Below are 10559 nucleotides of genomic sequence, written 5' to 3' on the forward strand. Positions count from 1 at the left end.
AGCTGGGTGTAGGTGGGGCTGGTATCTTCTGATTACTAGTTGAGTACCTTTAGGACTGACCTGCCCCTGGGGTTATAGTAATGATGGTCTGATAAAAAATGCCAAATCTGTATTTTAGTTATTTTGTTAAAATGTGGTTTTCATATATATTGGTGGAAATGATAAAGAAATTGTATTATTTCTTCAATGTTTAAAGTATTAGTGTTTGTTTAATATCTCTTCCTTGGTCATATATCTTATACATATGTTATCTTCTGTCTTATCAGATTATCATTCAGAATGTAAATGATATTTCAAGGGCAGCTAAAGAAGTAATGATGTCAAGCCCTTATTTGTTAATTAGAATAAATTCCAGATCCAGGGAATATTTTTCATTTTGTCCCAATACACATCCACTTTAAAAAAGCAAGTGAAACTTGCCATGTTGCTTCTGAAGTAAAACTGGGCTGAAAACCAAACTGTCTAGCCAATTGAATGTTAAATAGCTTGAGAAAGGTTTGGTATGGCTGAGATATACTACACTCACCAACACCTGTAACATCAATAAGAGTCCTTTTTTAAGAGTCTTATCACTACACTTATCTACGCCTGTAACATCAATAAGAGTCCCTGGGCAAGACACAAAACATTACACTCACCTATACCTGTCACATCAATGAGTCCTTGGGCAAGACTCCTAACACTACACTCATCTATACCTGTAACATCAATAAGAGTCCTTGGATAAGACTCTGATCACAACACTCACCTACACCTGTAACATCAATAAGAGTCCTTGGAAAAGACTGCTATCACTACACTCACTGAGACCTGTAACATCACTCAGAGTCATTGGATAAGACTCCCAACACTACACTCATCTACACCTGTAACATCAATGAGTCCTTGGCAAGACTCCTGACACTACACTTATCTACACCTGTAACATCAATGAAACTAAATTGCTGTGGATAACAGAGTAACGTAATGTAAACTAAACGTATGCAATACATATTTTGTATTTAGTTAGGCTAACACACCAGATTTAAATCATGCAACATTTAATCAAGCTTTAACATAACATCATAACCATAAAGTGATTTATTTCCTTGAGTAGTTGTTAGCCTGTGTTTTCCAAGAAAAAACAAACATATAGGGCAATTATCAGTAGTGATTTTATAAACTATATTAGTTACAGTAAACGTTCCTGAGAAGTGTGTCATATATAAATCTAATTTACTGTATGTGCAAACATATATTCATTGGGTACTGTGTGCTTTGGCCTCATGTACTGGTTGGAACCCTGAGTCTATATGGGCTTCAGGGACATGGATCAAAGTTTAGGCCCTACCGCTCTCTCCAAGTCTTTCATAAGCTCTGGGTAGTCCTCAAGTATTTGATAAAATCTTTCCACAGATAGAGAGAACAGATAACATGCAGATTGTGCGTAAACTCTATCCAAATTATTTCCCCTGGTCAGGAGACAGATCTCTGGGAAAGGCAAAAGATAAACAATGTGCATGAAGAACAAAATAGCATGTTGGGTTAATTTTTTTCAAATCATCAAGCGATTAGCTGTTTGAATTGATTTTGACCAAACTAATTTCGTAGGTCTGTCAAAGCTATTAGTAATATTATTAGAATTGCTAACGTATTTAGCATTTTGCCCTGCGTTCTCTAAGTTTTAAAAGACAAATGTCTTGTGTCCCAAATACCAACCTCCAAAATAGTCCCCGTCATCCAGCTCCCTCTTAAAAGAGTTCCTCTGCAAGATGACGTGTCCATGCTCAATAAAGAACATGCGATCGCATGGAGTATCTGGGTACATGATGACATCCCCCTCCTGGAATACCTCATACTGTAGTTGTAGGAGGACGGTGCTCATAATGATTTCATTGCAGTTTCGGAAGATGGGAACTTTTCTCACAAGATGCGAACACATGATCATCAAAATCTCCTTCAAAAATTCAAACAGTTGTTTCGTTCATTTATTCAGCACTCAAATCTAGTCACTGAGATAAACAGCACTCAAATCTAGTTACTGAGATAAACAGTACTCAAATCTAGTTACTGAGATAAACAGCACTCAAATCTAGTTACTGAGATAAACAGCACTCAAATCTAGTTACTGAGATAAACAGTACTCAAGTCTAGTTACTGAGATAAACAGTACTCAAATCTAGTTACTGAGATAAACAGTACTCAAATCTAGTTACTGAGATAAACAGCACTCAAATCTAGTCACTGAGATAAACAGCACTCAAATCTAGTCACTGAGATAAACAGCACTCAAATCTAGTCACTGAGATAAACAGCACTCAAATCTAGTCACTGAGATAAACAGCACTCAAATCTAGTCACTGAGATAAACAGTACTCAAATCTAGTTACTGAGATAAACAGCACTCAAATCTAGTCACTGAGATAAACAGCACTCAAATCTAGTCACTGAGATAAACAGCACTCAAATCTAGTCACTGAGATAAACAGCACTCAAATCTAGTCACTGAGATAAACAGTACTCAAATCTAGTCACTGAGATAAACAGCACTCAAATCTAGTCACTGAGATAAACAGCACTCAAATCTAGTCACTGAGATAAACAGCACTCAAATCTAGTCACTGAGATAAACAGCACTCAAATCTAGTTACTGAGATAAACAGCACTCAAATCTAGTTACTGAGATAAATAGCACTCAAATCTAGTCACTGAGATAAACAGCACTCAAATCTAGTCACTGAGATAAACAGCACTCAAATCTAGTTACTGAGATAAACAGCACTCAAATCTAGTTACTGAGATAAACAGCACTCAAATCTAGTTACTGAGATAAACAGCACTCAAATCTAGTCACTGAGATAAACAGCACTCAAATCTAGTCACTGCAAAAATACATGTTTAAATCACTATGTGATACCTCTCTGAGTGATGAAGACACCCAATTCAGAACTTCCTTTTCATCATACCACTTCCCACCGTAGCGAGTCTTAAAGTAGCTGTTGATACGCGTACACAGGTCTTTGGGAAGCTTAATTTCTTTCATATAGCCTTTCAGATGATTGTTCTACAAGAGAAAAAAGATCACACAAATATCACTACTTGAAAAGTGATGGTGTGTGTCTGCCTCTTTAAAGCGCTGTGCGTTCCTGCACCTTGCTAATATAAGTCCATGATGTTATGTCTGCTTCTGTCATGAGGGTCACCGTGTTGGCGACCAGGAACGTATACATTATAGCTCCTGACACCATGCTGGTAACGACGATCCATAGCTCTACCTCATCTAGAGCGAGAAGAAGAAGAAGAACAACAACAAAAAGAAAGACATGAAGATACTCTGTGATTTGCAAAGAAATTGGAAGGATAGGTGTGTTTAGATTAGAAGTGACTCTTTACTTGTTGGTAACCCGGATGCACCATACGATGTTGCAGTCATATGAGAGAGTGCGCGAAAGACCCCAACTGTATACTTCTCTATCACTGTGGCATTCTGAAAAGCATACTTATATTTCATTTACTTTTATTAAAAACAAATTAGATTTCACCTATATTTCACTCAGTTATAAATGAAAAGGTTTTAAAGATATTTTGCATGCAGAAAAACTCTTAGCATATGAATAAATAAAAGTAATCATTAATCCAAGTACCACAAAACATGTTTAAAATGCTGGCAGTAAGCAAATAAACCCCCCCCCCCAGTTAACTACACCCCTGCAAAACAATATTAGTCACGCTGTGTGTGAGCTACAACCAAGTACCATGAGATTTTCCCGTTGGATCCAACAATCTATGGGGAACGCCTTCAGCATAGGAACAAAATATTGCACGCATCCATTCCAGTGACACAGGAGGAAGATGACCATAAATACAGACATGACCCTAAAGAGCACTCGAGCCATCTCATGGTCCGAATTTGTAACCTTTTGAGCAAAATGACATGATATTAAAATAGCTATAGTAATAATATTACACAGAATATCAAACAAATGATACAGCTGTCATGGTATTGTGGTGAAAAAATGAAAAGTGCAGCATGGCTGAGGTGGTTTAGTCCAGACGGTGGATTCCACACGTTGGCCTTAAAGCTGCTCACTTGTTCCGCTTCATTTAAAAACCGGACCAGCCGGGACACGCGCAGCAGGCGGACAAGGCTGAGGATTTTTAGAAACGTGAGCAATGACGCCATTGCAGAGGACGTCTCTGAGGAATATTCACTATAGTAATGCATGTTCTGCAAAGCCAAACAAAAACAGAGGGAAATCTCAGAAATACTTTTCTAAATAAATCCAATGAGTTGTTTTTTTTTTGTTTGTTTAATATAGAAGAAGTAAGACCCTACCACAACAAATACTATGCAACCAACTGGAAATGATGTAATCACATCTGCTATAAACCAGCCCTTTAAATACATCTGTCTGATGCATTTTATATCAAGAACGGCTGCCTGTGGAATAGACAGAATTGAACAGTTTTCAGTCAGGCAATATTTTTTAGCACTTAGGTAGGTTTTGTGTCTGGTTGAAAGGGTTACCTCACTGTCCTCTGTAACTATGCCCGTCCTGAAGTTCAACCCAATGTCAATCAGGAACAGAGTGTCCGAGAACACATTAAACCCCCCCCAGCCAACTCCGCGATGACCGTTCAAATAGGAAATCTCCATCGGGATCCCAATCAGGTTCATAAATATAACGACCACCATGCATGTTATGTAGTAACTCCTACAAACAAACAAGAATCAAAACTTCTTACAGCATCGTTTTTATGACATAAGGAATAGAAGCTAGACATTGCAGTTAAGCATATTGCATCAGTCATATAGATGATTTATATATTTACACTACTTCACTGTAAAAACATGCATCTCTAAAACTTGAAAGCAAGCATGTGGTGCTGTGTCATAGAACGTCTTTAGGTTCTCGATAAGATTGAAGGACCGACACCGCACACATGGTACCTGAAAGTACTGAAGGGATGGATAACGAAGAGCCCCCTTTTTCTTTGTTTAATGCACTCGATCTCCACAGCCACTTCGCTACCATACACGTGAAGAGACTGCCTGTTTAACTGTGGCAATAGCAGACTCATGCACCAGTCTTTGCTAAAACATCCTGTGTTCCCAGGTGCTTGCCTCTCCATCTTGGCTCCCTGACTAAGCACTCTTTATCGCAGTCCTCCCCTTTTTAAATCACTGCGTTGCTGAAAACTTTGTTCCGGTACTCTTTTTTTCGCTGAGTGCTTGTTTTTCTGCCCCATGTACTAACTAGCATACACACGGCACATTTCCAGTACAGCCTAGGTGGGGTGGTAAAGAAGACAGCTGGTGTCAGACTCCCTATTCTCTGCGTCCCTTCACTAGTGCTAAGCTCATCAACTATTCAGTATTTCCGCTTCATGCACACACAAATTAGGCACGTCTCGAAAGTAGACTCGCTCAGCCTCACAATTGAGAGGTTTTGAATATCATGGTTATGTGTCATCTGAACCAATAGTTGATTCGGACAAAACTAAACACCGAGTTATTCTGGTGCTAGAGTGACAGCTTTGCTACTCATTAACGACCGATTGGCTTAACTGTGCAAAAATGAATCGAAATGGAGGAATCTGCACAAAAATGCATAAAAAGTTTGTTAGTTTTGGGGTTTTATGATGCAAGTAATAAAAACGTCCACCACTCTTCTGTGGTAGCGCTACAGAACACACTGTGTACAGTGTAGAATTACAGACCTGATTTTAGGCACCTTTGCATCAGCTCCCTAAGTGTCAAGGTACAGGGTTAAGTTTCAGTGTTGCACCAAAAATAATGCAACGGTTAACTGAGCTTCCATTTTCCCAGACTTCTAAACTTCATTTAGTGTTACTGAAATACAACACTGAATTCACATATTCAAACAGAGTTAGAGAAGACCATTTATTCTTTGCAAACAATAATAACAATTTATCTAAGTTTTTGAAAAGACATTTAAAAAATGACATCTGGTGACATCTGGTTACATTTACATAAATAATTTGTACATAAATAAATTTTCTGAGGGGAAAAAACATAAACAGACATGCAAACAAAAACAAACCAAACCCATGAGCTGTCCAGGTGTGTCCTCCTGCCTTATATCATCCGTCTGGTTCAGCATCAGTTCAGGAAGCACCGTGTTTCAGCTCAGCCTCGTTCATAGATACAAACACACTAAGTTCAGACTTATTCAGCAATGTAAAAACAGTAGATATACATGACAGGCCAAAAAATGAGTTAGCTTTCATAGATGATTTTGGTTTTCATTTTTATATTATTTCTTAGCAATGAAACCCCCTCCACTAAGACATGGACTTGTGTTTATGTTTGCCCATGTCCATTGCCAGTCACATGGCCTGGGGGTTGTTGTTACATTATTGTTTAGTGCTCCAGTTGACCGTTGTTGGTCATTAAGGTCACGTTGGCTTCCTTTGTTGTAATAAGTGCACTTTCATGCTCAGTTTTGTTGTCGTTATTTTTCATTAAGCGCTTGCTTCCTTTTCTTTCTTCCTCGTCCGTGACACTCGCAAGCTTTAACTTTCTTCCAAACGCAGCCAATGCCAGCTGGAATCCATGCTAGCAATTACCGAGAAACACAACAAAGGCTAAAGGACGCCACAGTTCATCAAGGTGTTGACATAGATGGTCATCACTGTCACCATCTGACTAGCACATGACAATTTGCTCTTATATGGGTATTGGTATGGAAAAATCAATATTTTTAAAACATTTGGTCCTTAATATTCATATTTTAGTTATAAATGAGAATTTCATGAACTATAAAGAACTTAGTACGGTATACAACCTCAACTAGTCAATAAAAGAATATAAAATGATGATTAAAGCTTTTCCAATTGCTATGCTACATCTAGTCAAAGAAACACCAACTCAGTTCCTATATTGAGCTTCCTGACCTTTGGCATTTTAAACTTCGTGGAAAACAATGCAGTAGCCTGCAAAAATCTTTCTCAAACAGAGAAAAAATTCAAATAATTAAAATTAGGTGACAAAGGGCCACTAAGATAACATCTTCATTTACTTCTGACAGTTTTATCCAAAAATAGAATCCATAAAGATGTATTCAAAAACAGAGTTGTAACGTTCAGTTATTTTTACAGGTAGCGGATTACTGCTTCTACTATTTCTTAGTATGACAACTGAAAGTAAATTATACATTATATTTATATTCTAGATTTATATTGCATATATTTTTTATTTGCCCACAAAACAGTCCAAGTAGAAAAAAAGTTTGATACAGGCTATTGCAGCTTCAAAATAAAGTGCACTTGGATGTACCAAAAGGCCTGTTGCAACCCTTCAGTGATGTTTGAATAAGTCCATGACACAGGGGTAGCCAAGTCCAGTCCTGGTGAGTTTAGTTCCAACCCTAATCTAAATACACCTGGCTCTAATATTAAGAAACTACTGAAGGACTTGTTTAACTGGATCAGGTATGATAGATTAGGGTGGGAACTAAACTCTGCAGGCCAATAGATCAGCAGGAACAGATGTGGGACTCCACTGCCCTAACGGATGAGCCCTCAGGTTTTGTCCTGCTGAAGGCTGACCTCTTGTGACACAAATCTGAGTTGCAAGATGAACAATGCAGGAAAAGATTGTTTCTGGGACCAAAACATTCAAAACCTGTAGGCGAAACGCCTAAGCTTGCACTCATGAAGCTTCGCTTATGTCACTTGAGCTCACTTCTTGTTCACTTGCAGCTTTGCCCTTGCATCATTTTAACTGTCTCTGAGCAACCTAGATGTCCGCACTTCTCTGCATGTCATTTGGCAGCATTTTCTGCTTCTTGCAGCGCAAGTCTCTGTCTGGTCTCAGCTTCATGGTTCTCCAGCGTTTTTTCTCATGTTCCATTTCTTGTGAGACCTTCAGAGTAGCGCGAGACGCAGCCAGCTCTGCGGCAGCTCCTTGGTTCTTTGTAGAGGACAGGCTGTAGCGTCTTGACCTTATGCTTCAACTGACCTTGAATCTGGAAACCTTTTCTGCCGCCGACAACACTGACTCGGTCTCAAGCCAGTGTGCATCGTGTTTTTCTCTCAAGCGCCAGGCGCAGTAATATTATGTCAAAGCTGAAAGCTAAACAGGTGAACTTATCTGCTGACCACAGGTCCAATGCACTACTGCGTGGGTGACTGAAATCTTTCCCCCAAACTAAAATAGTTGGACTACAGCATGTTTTATGCTGAATTGAAATGTTTTCAGAATTCCTCTATCACATATGCTTTTCAACTGTGTAATTTTTACATGAATTTTATATTTGTCATAAAGATTTGAAATGTCTACAAATGTACATTGTATGATTTTTGCTTATATTTGGTTTTGGGGTCCAGCAATATATAGAGAGGATCCACTTACCTTGGTACCATTTTTAAGTATACTGGGGGAAAAAACAAAGTGTGATGGATAAATTCTGAAAACTTGACTCTAAAAAACAAAAATCAGATTTCACAAAGCAGTGCTTTTTCATAACCAACGCTGGAAGAATTAGCTGCCAGGGCGAATTAACACACAGTTTTAGACACAGCTCAGTTCAGAAAGATTTTAGCATATTCTTTATTTGATTTAGGCTTTTCAGATGATGTTGAGATTTGGTGACGACCCTGTTCCTGTGTCATCTGTTGCGTCTGATCCTACCGAGCAACATCACGTCAGAGCTTCTGGTTCACTCCTAGCAATTAAACTACAAGTTGGTTATTTCTCAATAAGGACTGAAGCTCTTCCTCCGTCAGTGAAGCACCCTGGTAGTGTTCTCATATGTAGCGATGGAAGTGACGTCCATGTAAATAGGTGTTTAATCACTGCCATGTGCTACTTGGAAAAGAAATTAATCTTTTAGTATGAACAATGTTGGGGATAAAGAATGGGGACTTGTACATCTCCAATAGCGATTAGAAGACAATAACTGACACTAGGACACCATCAAAATATGTTGACTTGACAAGTATAGTATTATTCATGTTATAATCTATGGGTTAAAAATATGGAAAAAGCGTTTTAACAAGAACACCAGAGAGGGCATTTACTATTTTGTGGAGAATAAAAAATGGCTCATTTTAATGGGTTAAAATTTTTTAAATTCTTTTACAGAGAGGGAAGGGTGAAAGGACTGAGAAAGAAGGTTAGCACCTGCCAACCGGTGCTGGGAGTAGGCCTCACTCACCTGTCATGCACAAGAGACCTGCAGTCCCAGGGCACAGTAAAGGCTAATTTACTCCCTACATATATAAGCTTGTAAAACTTGTTTCTGTTAGAGTGCTCCTAGACTGAGGTACCTACATTCCCAAGTTTGAAAGGTGAGATTCTACCTGTGCACGTAGAAAAGCAGGTGGGCTGTTTTTGTCCTGCTCTTCAGGATGGCTGGCTCAGTGCTTCTTGATACTTTTAAGTCACTGAATGACAACCAGCTCTGTCCTTCTCCCTCAGCTGTGTCACTGATATAGTGGCCTGTCGGAGTAGTCGGTGGTCCTTAGTCATTTAATAGTTTCTACTGCACGTGTATAAATAATGTCAGATTACTCACCATGGTCCATGCTGTCACCTAAATGAGAAACCACCGCCTGGAGTCTGTAGGTGCCAGTGGGTGCACATTCCTGCAACAAACAAATACATCTTTTTTTTCATATGATTAACTGAAAACGCATCACGGCTCGAACGCCATCTCTGTATTAACAGGCCTCTTTCATTCTCTCTCATTCTGTCTCTGTGTCTCTCTCAGCTTGCATCTCTCTTCTTTTTGGTCTCTCTCTCTCCTCACCGGTAGGCTTACTTGCTGTCCTCTAGCTCCCTGTCCTTCTCCTCTCTCATTTACTACTGATGGGTTAAAATAACTTAGTCATTATGGCAGATACTTATACACAGCTGTATTATCACTCCACTGTAAGAAAATGGCACAACTCTACCTGGCTGGGGACTGGAGTTTTCCCCCAGTTTATCGTTTTGTGGTTTTTCCTGGGTTCCCGCTGCTCCACTGAGGACAAACCACAAAGCCATTCAGTCAGCATTTTGTAGCTAAATGGGAATGGGTGGACAGAGAAGTATGTGGGCACGGGTTGATGGTACGAGCTCACCTCGACTGCTGCCTGAGAGAAGCCACCCCAGGAAGGGCAGAGAGATCCAGCTCGGACGGGACGTCCATCACGTCTGAGAGCTTTTGGCCCAGCATGTCAAACCGCTTAAGGTGGAGGACGAAAATACTGTTCCAAGAGGAAAAGTGACTTAAGGACTGGAAGTGTGTGTGAGTGGAGGAGGGTGTGTGTGTTGGACTGGTTTAAAACTCATTATTTAAGGTCATCTACGTCAGACGAGACTCACCGTGTCAGTGTGAAAATCTCCACCTCTTCAGTTGCCTTGCAGCCTACTTCACACTCACAAAAATGCTCAAGTAGTGTTGGCTGAAAAAAGAAAGAGACCCTTTCATTGAGAGTGATAAAATCAAAATGGCAGCATGTCATAATTGTATTCTCTCCTTTACAACACAGTAATGAAGCGTTATCCAAAGAGGGTGTGTAACGTGACAGACCTTAAAGTAAGTGTGTAGACTGTCGGTCGTAGTAGGGCT

General features: G+C 39.5%; 1 protein-coding gene and 1 long non-coding RNA gene across 3 annotated transcripts; both read right to left on the minus strand.

The window, feature by feature from the left end:
* Nucleotides 1-25: 25 nt before the first annotated feature.
* Nucleotides 26-5925, minus strand: hcn5 (hyperpolarization activated cyclic nucleotide-gated potassium channel 5). Its single transcript, XM_027027946.2, has 10 exons — nt 4931-5925; nt 4508-4694; nt 4316-4420; nt 4070-4207; nt 3735-3896; nt 3373-3466; nt 3132-3259; nt 2897-3043; nt 1699-1936; nt 26-1470 (listed from the first exon to the last, which is right to left on the minus strand). The coding sequence occupies exons 1-10, from the start codon at nt 5110-5112 to the stop codon at nt 1313-1315; spliced, it is 1539 nt and encodes a 512-aa protein (XP_026883747.2). The 5' UTR covers nt 5113-5925; the 3' UTR covers nt 26-1312.
* A 2601-nt stretch (nt 5926-8526) lies between these two features.
* LOC118240788 lies at nt 8527-10537 on the minus strand. 2 transcript variants are annotated; one of them, XR_004775618.1, is made up of 7 exons: nt 10521-10537; nt 10313-10392; nt 10069-10194; nt 9901-9968; nt 9522-9591; nt 9307-9445; nt 8527-8669 (listed from the first exon to the last, which is right to left on the minus strand). It is a non-coding gene; the product is annotated as an uncharacterized LOC118240788 (long non-coding RNA). The 2 variants fall into 2 exon arrangements; XR_004775619.1 differs by having other exon boundaries at nt 8527-8681.
* Nucleotides 10538-10559: the final 22 nt, after the last annotated feature.

Source organism: Electrophorus electricus, chromosome 25 (assembly GCF_013358815.1).
Source record: "Electrophorus electricus isolate fEleEle1 chromosome 25, fEleEle1.pri, whole genome shotgun sequence".
NCBI lineage: Eukaryota > Metazoa > Chordata > Actinopteri > Gymnotiformes > Gymnotidae > Electrophorus > Electrophorus electricus.